This window comes from Macaca mulatta, chromosome X (genome assembly GCF_049350105.2).
Source record: "Macaca mulatta isolate MMU2019108-1 chromosome X, T2T-MMU8v2.0, whole genome shotgun sequence".
Lineage (NCBI taxonomy): Eukaryota > Metazoa > Chordata > Mammalia > Primates > Cercopithecidae > Macaca > Macaca mulatta.
The window spans coordinates 52,752,054-52,768,037 of record NC_133426.1 but is presented as its reverse complement, the minus strand read 5'-3'; the positions used below and the strand labels follow the sequence as shown (position 1 = coordinate 52,768,037).

General features: G+C 47.7%; 1 protein-coding gene across 6 annotated transcripts; it reads right to left on the bottom strand.

The window, feature by feature from the left end:
• Nucleotides 1-583: 583 nt before the first annotated feature.
• LOC114669730 (protein FAM156A/FAM156B) lies at nucleotides 584-12,665 on the bottom strand. Of its 6 annotated transcripts, none has more exons than XM_077989065.1 (3): nucleotides 11,023-12,665; nucleotides 10,346-10,429; nucleotides 584-2,024 (listed from the first exon to the last, which is right to left on the bottom strand). In XM_077989065.1, exon 3 carries the CDS (start codon nucleotides 1,905-1,907, stop codon nucleotides 1,266-1,268), a length of 642 nt encoding a protein of 213 aa, XP_077845191.1. In that variant the 5' UTR covers nucleotides 1,908-2,024; nucleotides 10,346-10,429; nucleotides 11,023-12,665; the 3' UTR covers nucleotides 584-1,265. The 6 variants fall into 6 exon arrangements, with proteins under 6 accessions (XP_077845191.1, XP_014982919.1, XP_014982921.1 ...); XM_015127433.3 differs by having other exon boundaries at nucleotides 11,676-12,665; XM_015127435.3 differs by having other exon boundaries at nucleotides 10,356-10,429; nucleotides 11,676-12,665.
• Nucleotides 12,666-15,984: the final 3,319 nt, after the last annotated feature.

The following is a 15,984-nucleotide window of genomic DNA, read 5'->3' as shown; positions in this document are numbered from 1 at the left end:
CTGACACAGAGCAGAATTTGTTTTCAGTTCAGAGGAGTCACACGGGTACTGGCTGGGTTCACATCTCAGGATTCTGCAGAGGTTAAAAAAAAGAGAGAGATTTAATCATTTGTGCCTCCTGAAATTAAAAGACACACATGTCTAAATCCCAATAAGATGTTGGAAGAACCCAAGGATGCTCTGGTTCTGACAAAGCAGGTGCAAACTGTTGCTCAGGTTCAGCCACTTGGGCCCACCACACAACAAGCAATGGCGCCGCAGCCCCTAAGCCAGGGCACCAGCACCAACATGCAGGGCTCTCACCGTGGGTGGTGGACTCTGCTTCCACGTCTCCTGTGCACAGGAAGCCTCTCTTCGAAGTCATGGCCCTGCCTCGCCGGTCTGGATGCTGGTCCCGCTGCAGGGCTCAAACAGTGACTGGGCTGTGTTCTCTGGTGCCCTCCCTCCCCCGTTCCCAGTCTCCACAGCGTAGAGCTTCCCTCAATAAACCCGGATCCCCTGCTTGGGGAGATTTCAAGGTAGTCAGCTCAGATCTAATGAGAAACCAACCAATAGTGAGGAACAAACCTGAATTCTACACCCATTTTCCATTCCTACATATATTTATTTGGTACTGATGATGAAGAACCCCGTCAGAAATTCCTGCAAGGGAGACTACTACTCGGCTGTTAGGGGTATTGCAATATTTACATACATGTAGCTTACCACATACATAAATGATTACACAAACAGTACAGCGGTGAACCACCAAGTTCTCATTCCACATCCCTTTCCCACACTGCGTTTAGCTGCCCATTCTTGAAACGGGATCTCAGGGCAGCACATTGCAATTCAACAGGCCTAGTGCTGCTTCTCAGAGGCAGTCAACTCAATGGTGCAAAAGCACAGGACAGCGACAAGGCATTCACACTACACAGACATGTGATCTCTTACTGACAGCAGGAAGGGAAGAGAGATGGAGATCCCGGGTGGGAAAGCAACAACATGCATCACGGGAGCCACGTGAGATGCGGCGAGGACCGCTGGTATGCAGCGTCCCTTGCCAAGGAATGCCTCACAGCCATCCGAGAATGACAGGCACGAAAGATGAGGACCTTCCTGGGGTCGGTCAAGCATCATGCTGGGAGGATTCCCACGTGTCCCGGCACACAGGTCCTGGCACCCATCCGACCACAGCTTGGTGTTTGGTCCCCAAAATGGGCCCACACCCAGGCGCTGCCAACACGGCAGTCCCTTTGGGTCTCCATCCCATGTGGGTGCACGTCTCAGTTTTCCTCTAACCACTGCTTCAGCAGCCTCTGAAACATTATTTTGCTCTCCTGCTGCCTCTCTCGCTGGCGCTTCTCCTCTGTCTCCTGTGGTTGGAGTGCTGCTTCGGGCAGAGGCCCGGGCTGGTTGGTGCCTAGGCTGAGGGTCAAGCCACTGAGGCCCTGCACCAGCGTCTCCCAGGAGGAGGGTTGTGGGGCCCTGTTACTCTCCCCAGGGATCCCAGAAAGATTTGGCCTGTGGCTCTGGCAGTATCGACATTCACATCGGAATCGATTCTGACCTCGGTCACCTAACGGGGAGACTCTGGCTTCCCTCCCAACAGCATAGGGGGCCATGTGATCGCGGTGTCTCCTCCTCACGTGCCGCAGGAACGCTTTCTTCCTCTGAAGGAACTCCAGCCTCTCCCACTGCCGCTCTTCCAGCGTCTTCTCCTCTCTGTACCGCTGGTGGAGCAGCCCCTCTGGGAGAGGCACGGCCTGGCTGGGGCCAGGACCGGGGCTCAGGTTACTGAGGCCCATCATCGGCTGTTCTGAGTAAGAAGGCTGAGAGGACGCTGGATCTTCCTGGGAAGTCTCTGCAGCTGTCATCAGGGAAGATTTGGAAGGTGATGCTGGATTCCGTTTCTGGAGTGGATCCATGGAGGTCTGGTCCCAGCTGGAAGCCCCGCCAGGCCCTTGGGTCCAGAAAAGGAGGTGAAGCTGGAGATTCTCAGACACGAAGAAGGTAGCGAGGAATGTGTGCGGGCAGAACCCAGACTGCAACACAAGGTGATAAGACCAGAAGAAAACACATGATTATTCATCTTACTCAACCTCTCTGTCCCTCCACTTCCTGTGTGTAGAATGGAGATTATACAGAGACCCTGTCCTAGGCTTCTTCTGAGGATGACGTGAGATCATACATGTCACCAGCTTAGAAAATTAATGCCATCTAATAAAGGATTTAGAAATGATACCAACTAATGCATCCACGTGACACGGAGTGCAAAAGGCTGCGATGCAGTTCGACGATGTCAATTCCCTGCTGACACTCTCCAACCCCTTCCCAAGCATCATTTGTAGAATAATCAAGGCGTGACTCACAGATGCTCTGCCCATGAGCGTTCATTTTTCATCCATTCACAAGGGAGACTTTTACTCAACTGTAAGCGTTTGCACCATGGGGACACACCCTTTTGTATGTTCACCTTCCCGACCACTGGGTTTGCATCTAGTCAAAAGGGCTGCTCATGCCTATGGAAATCGTTTCCAAATTCCGAGCGTGGATAAGAATTTATTTTACTAAATAACAGAAGCAAAAACCCCCAGGAGACTTCAAAGAGAAAAACACATAGATGAATTCAACTAATCCAAAAGCTGGCTCTTTGAAGTGATCAATGAAATTGATACACCCGTGGCAGGACGGGCTGGGAAAAAAGAGGGCAAAGAAACAAGTTACCAGTTATCAGGAATGCAAGAAGAGACTGCACTCCAGACCCAGAAAACATAAAAGGGTTAATATGGTAAAAACACACACGACTCTACAGATTCATATTCCACAGGTCAGAGGAAATGTAGCACATACTTGAAAACCACAAGCTATGGAAACTCACACAGGATGGATTTCAAACACTGAACTGTGTCACAGTCCTGTATGTTTTAAAGAAGTCGAATTCACAGGCAAACACATTTGCAAAAAGATCTCTGGGCCGCAACAGTTTCACTGGCCAATTCTACCAAACGTTTAATGAACAAATATCACCAACTTACCCAACTTCTTCTAGGAAACAAAGCAGAGGCAATGTGCCCCGCTGATTTTATGAGGCCAGCACCGCAGGGATACCAAGAAAAGGACAGACCGGTATTCTTTCCTAATACAGGCACCAAAGTATTCAACAAAACTTAGTAATTGGAATTCAGCAGTATGTGAGAAGAAGAATAAGCCACCATCAAGTGGGTTTTATAGCAGGAATGCAAGGGTTGTTCTTCCCACACCTGAAAATCAATCAATGTAATCCACAGATTGAGAGATCAGATGAAGAACAAAAATGACAGGATCACATCAAGCTACGCAGAAAAACCAATCAATAAGATTCCAAGTCCACTGGTGATATAAAAGCTGTAGCACACTAGGAACACAAGACAACTTCTTCAACCTGAAAAAGGGCGTGTACAGTCAAACCTACAACTAACAAGCCACTTAATGGTCAACGACTGGATGCTTTCTGCCTAAGGATGCGAACCAGGCAAGGACGTCCACTCTCACCACAGCTATTCAACGTCACGCTGGAGGCCTAGTCAGTGCTATAATGCCAGGAAAGTCATGGCACACGTCGGAGAAAGCAAGAAACCAAAGTACTCCTTTTCATATATCCTGTGATCGTCTACATGAAACAACCAATGAATCTCCTCCAGACTCTCAGAGCTAATAAGAGCTTAGTGCTCATTAATGAGAGCTTAGCAGCGATACAGGAGAGAAACTCAACACACAGAAAACAATCCTATGAGTAACTGGAAACCTAAATTTAAGAAATAATACTGTTTTACAAAAGCTACAAACACAATGAAATGGCTATGTATAGAGCGAAAATACATGGAAGAGGTCTGCATGCCCAAAACTATTATAGGGTAATGAAGAAATCAAAGAAGATTTAGTTAAATGGAGAGAAACAATGTGTTCCCATATTTAAAGACCCCAAAAGGTTAAAAGTCCATTGTCCCCAATTTGATCTGGAGAATGAATGCAGTCCCTGCCTATCAGAATCCTTGAGGGACATTTGCATATATAAACAAGCAGATTCTACAATTCACGTAGAATATTTGATGTTTCAAAAAGCAGAAGGGATTTAGAGAGATCATATTATCAGATTTTCAGATTTGCTCTAAAGCTGTAATAATCGAGATTGCTGGCTTACAGGGGTAGACGAGTAGATCCATGGAATAAAATAGAGTCCATGAATCAATCCATCCATAGAAATGTGTCCAATAAGTTTTGACATGGGTGTGAGAGGGAATCCAATGGAGAAGGGATAAGCTTTTCAATGCATCAGGTGGCCTATCCTTATGCAAAAAGAAGCACCTCAACCTCAACCTTTACATGCAATTAAGGAAAAAGGGTTCGGAGACCTACAAACCGAAGTTCAATACTAAGACTTTTGGGAGAAACCGTAGGAAGACATCTTTGTGAGGGGAGGCTAGGACATGACCTGAGATGCATGATCCATGGAAAGGAAAGATGGATGAATAGGAGTTTGGCAAAATTTAAAACTCTGGCTCTGGCCGGGCGCGGTGGCTCCCGCCTGTAATCCCAACACTTCGGGAGGCCAAGGTGGGCAGGTCACTTGAGTTCAGTTGTTCGAGGCCAGCCTGGCCAACATGGTGAAACCCCGTCTCTACCAAAAAATACAAAAATTAGCTGGCGTGGTGGCACATGCCTGTAGTCCCCAGCTACTGGGGAGGCTGAGGCAGGAGAATTGCTCGACCCAGGAGGCAGAGTTTGCAGTGAGCCGAGATCGAGTCACTGCCCTCCAGTCTGGGCGACATAGCGAGCCCCTGTCTCTAGATGAAAAGAATAGAATAGAATAGAATAGAATAGAACACAACACAACACAACACAACACAACACAACACAACACAACACAACTTTGGCTGTGTAAGAGCCAGTGTGTTCAGAGAATGAAAATCGAAGTTGCACCACTAGGAGGAAATGTTTGAGAATCACCGACCTGACAGATCTTATATCCAAAATACATGGCGCATTTTCAAAACTCCACAATAAGAAAATCAACACCCCACTAGAAAATGGGGGAAAAACTTGAACGGGAGCACAAGAAACCATATTTAACATCATTCAGCATTAGGGGAATGCAAATTAACACCGTGAAGACTGGCAAGGCCAAGGAAGGAGAACATGTTGGGCGACTGGAACTCTCACACTTTGCAATTGGGAGGGCGAAATGGCATAGCAGCTTTGAGAAGGAGTTTGGCAGTTTCTTGTAAGTCAAACAGATGTTGACCATAGGACCCAGCCATCCCACTCCTTGGTATCTACCCTAGAGAAATGAAAACTTAGGTCCACAGAAAAGCCTGCACTGAATTGTAAAAGCAGCTCGACGCAAAACTGCCCCACACTGGAGTGAGGAAAATGTCATTCAGTAGAAGGATGGCTGAACACCTGTGGTCTTCCACACAGCGAAACTGCTTTCGTGAAAAAAGAACAGCCTATGACAGAGGCATCTGACACTCATCCAAGATGTTCGTCGGGCCAAAAGAAGGAAGCCCGCCTCACAAGGCCACAAACTGTTTGGTGTCATTGACATAACACTCTCCCCAAGACAAACCTAGAGGGAAGGAAATAGATCACGTTACACCAGGGATGATGGATGAAGAAGGGGTAACCGCAGTGGGGCAGTTCCTGGGAGCACCCTGGGGTGATGGGACTGTTCTGGATCCTGACTGTGGTGGTGGCGGCGACAAGAATGTACGCCTGTGTCAAAGCTCACAGAACTGTACTCCTGAGGGAAAAAAGTCAATCTTGCTGTAGGTTAAGTGAAAAAACCCAATGGCATATTTTGCAGTAAGGGCATCTCTCTGTATTGTTTTGATCAATACATCTTGGATGAATGCAACCAAAAATTGACATTAAATGCTAAATGGAAACTTTAGATCAGCCTTCCAGGCTCTATTCTTTTGACAAACGTGGAAACCAAGAATTCACCAGTTTTCTTCAGAGGATACTGGTCCTCTGAATGTTTATTTACCAAATCGTGGCTATCAGCACACACTGGGGTAACAAAGACAGAATCATATCAGAAACAGTTCGAATATGTACTGAACACACACACACACACACACACACACACACACATACACATAAACACACACACACACATCCCAGAAAGAGTTCTTATCGTTTCAGACATTGCAGCCTATCTTTCCTATGAGTTGGTTCCCTGACATCCTTTGGGCCACCACTATCTGACAGAAATAGTTATGTGTGGAACATCTGGAAAATGATCTTAACCCAATTACATCCCAGCCAATTCTTATGTGTCACAAGGACTCTGTCAGGATCTATTTCTACATGTAGAACGCCAATTCTCAGAGAGCGAATAGACTTTAAAACCTCCATTCCCCCTTTTTGTTGCTTTTTTGTTTTGTTTTGTTTTGAGGCGGGGAGTCGCTCTGTTGCCCAGTGTGGTGTACAGTGGCAGAATCCTGGCTCACTGCAACCTCTGCTTCCTGGGCTCAAGTGATCCTCCAGCCTTAGACTCCTGAGCAGCTTGCACTATAGGCGTGAGCCACCATGCCCGGCTAATTTTTGTATTTTTTCTAGGGACGGGATTTCGCCATGTTGCCTAGGCTGGTCTCAAACTCCTGAGCTCAAAGTGATCCGCATGCCTCAGACTCCCAAAGTGTTGGGATTACAGGCGTGAGCCACTGTGATCAGCCACAAGCACCTTTATAGGAAGAAATATAGAGATTTTGGAGACATGAATTGACAACTGGCCTGCATAGTCATCGCTGTTTTCTCTCTTCCTCCCTCCAGCAATTTTGTGAAATGAAACATTTTACCATCCTATGTGTAGGTTCATCCAGAGTCTCAAACCACACCCACAGAGTTGCTCATGATCCCTGACAGAGGCATTAAGGACAATGAAGCCTAGAGAAGTCTGTTGTGTGTGCAGAGGGGAGCAGCTGCAGCAATACATGTGACTTCCCTTCCTTCATCATCTCACCAATGTCATTCCTTCAACAGGCACTTGCCCCCAGGTAAAAGACCTTGTATCAAAAATCTCTGCATGAAACACCACAGCCTCAAGTTTCCTGCATCATGTCAGGTAGCTACTGAAGAGAGGGAAGGACTACTGGAGACAGGGAACCCAGACAGTTTACCGGTCAGACCTTCAGCAGGAGAGGTGATTTTTGGGTACTGATTCCCCACTGTGATGGTTTTATTGGTCACCTCGGCCAGGCTTGTTGCGCAGTCCCCTTTGGTCAAATGCTACTCTAGATGTTGCTGTGAAGGGATTTGTGGATGTGATTAACATTTACAACCAGGCTGGGCAAGGTGGCTCATGCCTGTAACCCCAGCATTTTGAGAGGTCAAGGAGGGTGGATCACTTGAGGTCAGAGTTCAAGACCAGCCTGACCAACATGGCGAATCCATATCTCTACTAAAAATACAAAAATTAGCCAGGTATGGTGGCGGGTGCCTGTAGTCCCTGCTACTAGGGAGGCTGAGGCAGGAGAATTGCTTGAACCCGGGAGGCAGAGGTTGCAGTGAGCCGAGTTTGTGCCACTGCACTCCAGCCTCAGCAACAGAGAGGCTGTCTCAAAAAACAAACAAACAAAAACGATTTACATCAGAAGACGTTAAGTAGAACATGTGACCCTGCACAATAGGGGTGGTTTCATCCAATCAGTTTAAGGCCTAAATAGCAAAGACTGAGTCTTTCCAGGAAGAAGCTATTCGGCCTCAAGGCTGCAACATAGAAACCCTTCCTGAGTTTTCAGCATGCTGGTCTGCTCACAGATTCAACTTAAGACTGTAAGATCAACTCTCATCCAAATCTACTGCCATGTGACCAGTCCTCTGGATTTCTGCCTTGCCAGGACTCACACTGCCATGAGCCCACTCCTTTAACAAAATAAATCACCCGATAGAGAGAGAGAGAGGCATAGATATATAGAAATTCTATTGGTTCTCTCTTTTTTGGAGGATCTGGATTAATAACCTTGCAATATACCACATCTTTCTGTAGTCCAGCCCAAAAACATTGACCAAGTTACCATATTATCATGGGCCAAGTGATATGGATTGAAAGAAGTCTGCTAGAAAATGGCTTCCATTTATTTCGTGCTTCCATGTCCAGGTAAAGTGAGTTAGGTCTTTTATGTCCCTTATTGTTGAAGAAAAAACTGGGTTCTTGTCATATGACCAGGAAAATTTAGGAACGTGGACACATTGTAGGGTGAGTAAGGCAGGGTTTATGGGGTGAAATGGAAAAAAGGAAAGTGGTACTCTCAGCAAAGGGAGAGTCTTGTTCGCAGGCTCTCACCTTACAGGTTGCATCCCAGCCCACCACACAGGAACTGAAGAGGCCAGGCTGCTCCCCTCTACAAGTGGCGTGAACTTCTCCTGGCTCCACCCCTTGCCCAGTGCACAGTTGGGCATTATTCAGATAGAATTAGTCGGGAAAAGGCAGGCTTCATCCGGGACTAGCAGTCCGGTTTTTCAGCCTTCAGGCTGTTTTAGGCTTGAAGGCAAGGTTTCCCCAGGGACCCTTAGCTGTCTCCCGTCTCTATCATTATCTCATTTAGATCTCCCAATCAACCTCTAAAGTAGGTAGAAGTATTGGCATTTTAGAAATAAGGAATTTGAGGCTTCAGGAGAGAGACAGACTTCAGTAGTAGGGTCTGCAGTGGACGCTCTTGCCAGTGATAGCTGCTGAGTCTCAATGGGAGGGAAAAGACATTGGTGAGAGAAGGTGGCACCAGGTCATGGAGAGCTTTCAATGCCATGCAAAAGCAACAACAACAAAAATCATACTTGCTCTGTGACCTGTCCAGAGACAGCCCCCAAACTGGAAGCAACCCTAGCCCTCCTGCAGACAGAAGTGGAGGTGAAGTGAATGGATCCGGACAACATAAGATGATACGTATTGATGGTTCCCACATGGGGCCACCTACAAGGGAACAGCTGGCATTATGTGGAGGGGTCTTTGATGCTGAGAAAAAAAACCGAAGGAAAGTGTGGGAGAGAACAAAAGAGACTCTAGGGCTGGCCAGAGAAATCTAAGGTGATTGTCATGATTTTTGCTGTAGGAGATGCAGTGCAAGGCCCTTCTTCCAAAGTAACCCATGGAGCCATCTGTTATAGCGAGAAGCAACATGTCAGGCTCATTTCTACAAACTTTCTTTGCCTGACTTCATGACGTACTCACAAACACACCCCTCTCAGTTTGGTATTGTTAGTATGAAAAATAAAAACCCACTTCACAGGTGAGGATGACAATTTTCTCAAGGTTATATGATTGCCATGGAGAGAACTGGGTTGGAAGCCTGCCTAGAATCAGAGCCAGTGTCCCTAACCACTACACTCTATTGGGCCCTCAAAAAACATTCCCACAATGTCACCAGATCAAGAAGTGTCTTTCAGCTGTGAGTGAAGAAAAATCCCTCATCAGTCAGGCCTGATCAGAAAGGCAACTCACCACCTCAGCAGGTAGAATGGGATGACGATGGACAGTTGGGGACTGCAATGGCTCCTGGCAAGACTTTGACCTCTAATTCACCCTGCAGGACCCAGCTGAGATAGCATTTCCCCCAGGAGGCCTTCTTCAAGCTCCTAAAATGCCCTGTATTTCCCCTGTCCCAGCCCCAATCCCACTCAGCTGTCAACAGATGGTTATTTCTCTGTCAACCCACTAGCCCAGGGGCTGAGAGAAGCCGGGGACTTTGTCTTGTTCACCCATCATAGAGCCTTGAGCCCAGTGGACATTTACAAATATCAAATGCAACAAGGAGGATGTGGGGCATTTACTTCAGTTTAAAGACACAGATTTCATTTAATAATCCCAATTAAACATGGAATTTTTTCTAGAAATGGCAAAATCCTACAGCAAAATGAGTAAGATCCGTGCAAGGTCGCTGGGTGCTGAAAACTGTGCTCCTAGTCTTGCGCCATGTCATGGCAAAGGAATGTAACTCCTAGCCACGCAACGCCACACAGATTGAGGAAAGAGTCTGTCCCACACACAACTTGCAGACGTTCTATATTTTTTATGTCTACACAGATTATCTCTATCCTACTGGGTCTGGAGTGGAGGAGATACAATTTTTAGCAGCTTTGTAACAAAAGAACAGGTAGTCAGTAAAGCCAGGAATGCCCACTTTTAAGAAACAAAGAAGAAAATGAAGACAGCAGTGAAGCGTGGTGCTGGTATCAGGGGTCTCCCAGCAGCTGAGTATATAGAGAAGCAGCGGGAGTACAACCAGGAGTCCAGGGAGGGCTACAGGGGAGGGACCAAGAGGAGTGGCCAGAGCAGCAAGAGGAAGACAAGGAGCAAGGTGGCTCTGGTGAGAATGGAGCTTACCTAGACTCACCCAAGGCAGTCAGGTCGCTGGGTTCACAAGGTCGATACTGTGGGTGTAGGCCGAGTGACTGTTACACCTTTCACCTAAAAAGAAAATAACCTCACTGGCCAGGTCACATTCCTCCAGGTATTTACTGAGGGTCCACTCCATTCAGTGGTGCCTTCAGTGAATTATCAAATGCAGCCCCATCCCAAGGACACATCTCAGTCTGAGAAATAAAATACTGTCCAAGGAGCCAGGAATGGTGGCTCACGCCTCTAATCCAAGCACTTTGGGAGGCTGAGGTGGGAGGACTGTTTGAGCCCAGGAGTTTGAGACCAGCCTGAACAATAGGGCAAGATCACCGTCTCCACAAAAATTTTAAAAAATTTAGCCAGGCATGATGCTGCACACCTGGGGTACCAGCTACTGGGGAGGCTGAGGTGGGACGATCACTTGAACCCAGGAGGTTGAGGCCAGTACAATCCAGCCTGGGTGACAGGTGAGACCATCCACCAAAACAAAATAAAAAGACAACTATGGCAGGCATGAGACGGGGGTACTTCTGACACAGAGGAAGTCAAAACCACCATAGCCCAGGTGGTCAGGAACAGCTTCTCCCAGGGCATGCTATGATATATATTATCATCTCCAGTAGCAGATGAGGTAACAGGATCAGAGAGGTTAAGCAACTCACTCAAGGTCACACATCTAGGGAGTGGTGGTGACCATTTCTCACTGAGGTCTGCTGAAATACAAAAGTCACTTCACTATTTGTGACACCAATCTCTCTTTATATTGTCACCCATTTTAATTCGCATTAACTGACATCTACTTACCTGCGGCTCTCCTTACCTTCATATTCTCATAAGCGGCTAAAATACGGTGTAGATTTCATTTTAGCACATCAGGCCCCTCCCTTAAAGAATCTAAATTTTCTGTGCCCAGCAGGATTGCCCAGCCCAGAACTGAACACTTATCTCAAATTAATCTTCCAACCACACACTAAGGAAAGGAAATGGATTACTGCCATGGAGAGATTTAATTTGGGTATTTCACAAATTCTGAACTACGATTTTAAATGTAACCACTGTCCAACCAGAAACAGTAAAAACTGCTTCCCTATGAAAAGCATTCACGGGAAATTTTATTAAATGCCAAAGCATTCCAGGTTAAGACACACTGCCCGTTTTACAGGGAGTTGTTGAGATTCTGCTCCTAAGAATACCGTAGTCCTTTCCCTCTCCACTGTTAGTGCCCCGATAAGCTCAGCCAGCAAGGCCATTCGCTTTTCCTTTTGCGAGCAAACACACCAAACTACCCTCACACCCACGCACAAATCCAACGCACCCAACAGGGATATGTCAGTAGAGGGAAATGGTATCGGAGATGCAGATGGAAATCTGTGGCTACTCAGAGCACCACATTTCTGATGGCGCAGAGGGTTACCGCCCAGGGTCGCCTGTACTCCAGCAAGGTGGACGGCGGAGAGGCCCTCCTTCTCCAAACATGAGACCCTGCAGCTTGTGCGGCTACTGGACACAAATGGCCTGGACCATTCATTGCGCACGAATGCAGCAATCACAGCGCCCATTAAACGCATGTCTACTCATATGTCACATCATGACCGTCTCTCTGTCACACGTCCGAGAAAGGGTTTGTCGGACAGTTTGTTTCAATAGGGGCAATGCAGTCCTCCTTGAAAACCTTCCAGTCACTGTGTCTCCTGCTGTGTGGTGGGAGAGGAGGTGGGGAGGGAGGTGATGCCAAGGACACGGTGATTTCTGAACCCGTTGAACACTGATCCTAGCCCAAGTGTAGCCCGGCCGGCTACGAATGCCCGGGGCGTCTCGGGATCCTCTTTCTCCGCTGAAAAAAGCCACCCCCAAGCAGGGAAAGAGAACGACGCCACCCCCAGAGTGCGCGACCGCCATTCCCATACTGGGGAGATATGGATGACGGGGAAAACCACCCGCTTCCTCCGAAAGCCCCGCTGCCGGCCGGCCCAACCCAGGGATTCGAGTCCCAAGACACCCTGGCCTGTGCTATGGACAGCCTCGGTCTCGGCCTCTCGCTCTGTCTCTCTGAAAGTCTCTCTCACACCCCCGACCCCGCTCTCAGTCTCTCCCGCGCGCTCGCTCGCTTTCCGTCTCTCTCGGGCTCTCTCACGCGCGTTCTCGCTCCGGAGCTGGTTCCCGCCGTCCAGGCGCCAGCGCGGCGCCTCGTTTCCTCTGCCCTGGAAACGCAGCGCGGCCGGCTCGGAAATGAAGGGTTAAGACAACCGGGAGGAGCTGCCCACCGGCAGGCTAGACCGGCCACAGCGCGGAAGCTGGTGTCGGTGGGGTTGAGCTGGCGTCACATGGATGCGACGGTGGCCAGAAACTGGACCTTCGATTGGCTGCCGCGAGCCGCCCGGGAGCGAATGGGTATCTATGTGAGAGCGGCTGGGTGTTTTGTCGCGAACCCCTCCGCCCAGCTCGGCTGCGACAGGAGAAGGCGTGCAGGCCGCCCTTTCCGGAGGTGTGCCGCGGCGTTCCTGGAGCGACCCTCTCGGGAGCGTGTCTCGTGAACTGGACGAATGCTTCCGGAGGGTATGGGAGAGACTCCAGGAAGCGGACGTGACTTCATAGGCAGGCGACGAGGGAACTGGGCTGGAGGCATGGGAGGAGGCCGATTTCTCCTATGATTGGCTGGGAGGTTTGCGCTAGGGTGCGCCTCTGACCTGCCGTTTCATTTTCATTATTTACTGTTTTTGCATGAGCAGTACATGCACCCTTTAAATACAAAAACTAAACAATTCAAGACATTGAAATGATTCAGGCTACTGCCGTAGGGAGAGCGCCCCAGAAGTGGAAATCACACTGTCGCAGTAAGCGTGCGGGGTGGGGGTGGGGGAGTGTGTGTCTTTTACTTTCATAGGAAGGAGTAGACCGGTTTTAGTGGGGAGATTTATGGGGCAGGGGTTGTTTTTGTAATCAGCGGAAGTCTCAGCCAGCTGAACAGGGAATGTTTCTCTCTGTGCCTAGCTACTTTCAGGAGGACAGACCTCCCGTCTAAGTGAATCATTCCTGAGAAAAAAGAACAAGGAGTGGTTGGGTCAGCGATCTGGAAGTCATGGCACAGAGTGGACAGACGGCATCCCTTATATAAGTCCCATGGATAATACTGGTCCTTTGTGGTCAACGATTTCCCAGAACACGAAAGTGTGCAGATATTTCTTTACCGTGGCATTTGTCAGGAGTCAAGCGACATGCAGCAGCGTTTGTCCTAGCAGATACGTGGATAGTAGATTGCTTTTTAACCCTGGAAGAAGACACCCTGTGAACAGAGTTTATAGTTTTCAAAAAGTAATGTTTTTGTGGTTTAAGTGAAGGAAGGAAACATGAACCATTATCTCAGAATATTATCATCATTTCATTTTACAAATTAAGTAACTGGCCTCAGAGAGGTTAAGTAACCTTCCCAAAGTCACAGAAGATATTTAAAAAATGGTGGAGTCTCGATTTAAATCCAGGTGTCTGTGACTTCATCCCCTTCATGCTGTGCAGCCATACACTGTCATTTCCAAATCTACCTCTCCCTGAATCTATAGATTTCCTGTGCCAACTGACAACCCCACAGGCCCGTTGCACTCACCTCCTCCTATCCAGCATCCTAGGCAGTTGGAAACGACTTCCCAGAGAAGAGTGTGTTAGAGAACCTGGGTCCCAAAGGCCCTACCCCAGCCCCTGGAAGGAGAGGTGGGCTTCAAGAGGAAGATTAGAGGATTTGAAGGCAGAAGTATGTTTGTCTGAGGGACAGGCTGATAGGCCAATGTGGCACACACGTGATAATAAACACCAGTTACTTTGAATTTATGGTGTGTGTGGTTTTTTTTTTTTTTTTTTTTTTTTTTTTTTTTTTTTTAGTATTGGCAATACATGCTGAATGGTGGTGATACCCAAAGCAGATAGATAAAAATCAAGCCACTGTATGGGCAAGTTGAGACATTCCCATTTTACCTGGGAGGACCTGACAAGAAAATACCACTCTGCGGTATAAAAGAACTGTCTCCTAGACTCAACGAATGAAACAAATTAGTCATTTTTTCTAATTATTCTTATTCTCCTATTACAGATGAGGCACGGTAGGCACAAAGGGATTAGATCATCTCCTATTAGAGATGAGGCACAGTAGGCACAAAGTCATTCAAGTTATAAGTTGCTGAGTCCCATAGCAAGTACTACTCAGCATGTCCCAAAATGAACCCACCCATCCCCACTCTCGGCATGCCTGCCCCTCCTCCTGTGCTGCCGGACTCAGTGACAGGCACCACGTTCCACCCAGCAGCTTGGGCCAAAGATCTTGAAAGCCATCCTTGATTGCTGCCTGTCTCTCACCACCCCCACAGTGACTAAGCCTGGCCAGTTCGACCTCCCGGGTCTTTCTAAGTGAGATCTTTTTTTTTTTTTTAAACTTTTAAAAAAAAATTTATTTATTATACTTAAAGTTCTGGGATACACTTGCAGAACGTGCAGGTTTGTTACATAGGTATACTTGTGCCATGGTAGTTTGCTGCACCCATCAACCCATCATGTAGGTTTTAAGCCCCACATGCATTAGGTATTTGTTATAATGCTCTCCCTCCTCTTGCCCCTGCTACCCCCTGATAGGCCCTGCTGTGTGATGTTCCCCTCCCTGTGTCCATGTGTTCTCATTGTTCAACTCCCGCTTATGAGTGAGAACATGTGGTGTTTGATTTTCTGTTCCTGTGTTAGTTTGCTGAGAATGAACGTGAACTCATTCTTTTTTATGGCTGCATAGTATTCCATGGTGTATATGTGCCACATTTTCTTTATCCAGTCTATCATTGATGGACATTTGGGTTGATTCCCAGTCTTTGCTATTATAAATAGTGCTGCAGTAAACATACGTGTGCATGTGTCATTATAGTAGAATGATTTATAATCCTTTGGGTATATACCACCAACAAATCATAGCTCATCCTCTTGCCACCAGTCTTGACCCCTTCCCACGCATTCTCAGTGCCAGTGTGTGAGGCAACTTTCTTAACTCCTTATCTGGTCATGTCAAACCTTTTCAAACTCTACCAGGGCTGCCTGCTGCCCTTAGGATAAAGTCCAGCCTCCTGGACTAGGGACATCAGGCCCCGGCTACCCGCAAATGCATCCTCTGTAGCAGACCCCTCCTCCTGCTGCACCCACCCTCAGTATTCCACATTCTAGACCTCTTTCCGTTCATCAGTCAGTATTCCACATTCTAAACCTCTTTCTGTTCATCAGTCGACCAATGCTTGTGGACTGTCTAGCATGCGCACTCATTCTCTTGCTCTCTCTGTCCACCGCCTCACACCCGCCCTTCCCTCTGTCTGGCCTGCACTTGCTCCCTCCCCCTCTGCCTGATTCCTCCTTGCCTTCAGCTATCAAGTGAAGGAGAGCAAATTCTACTTCACCTAGGGAGCAACTGGATGAAAAGGCACGCTTAGTGGGTTCGATATTTTTACTGAATAGTACATGATGGGGATTCATGAAAATTCCCCCAATGGGCCAACCAACTGGAATGTCACATGAGAGTAGGGTTTTTGGGAAAAGTTTACTTGCAAAAATAGGATGCAGGAAGGTAACTGAGGAAGGTGACAGGTTCATTTGCCTGACTATAG

Excerpts from the sequence above, each read along its gene's own strand:
- LOC114669730 (XM_077989065.1), bottom strand. The coding sequence starts at position 1,907 with ATGGATCCACTCCAGAAACGGAATCCAGCATCACCTTCCAAATCTTCC.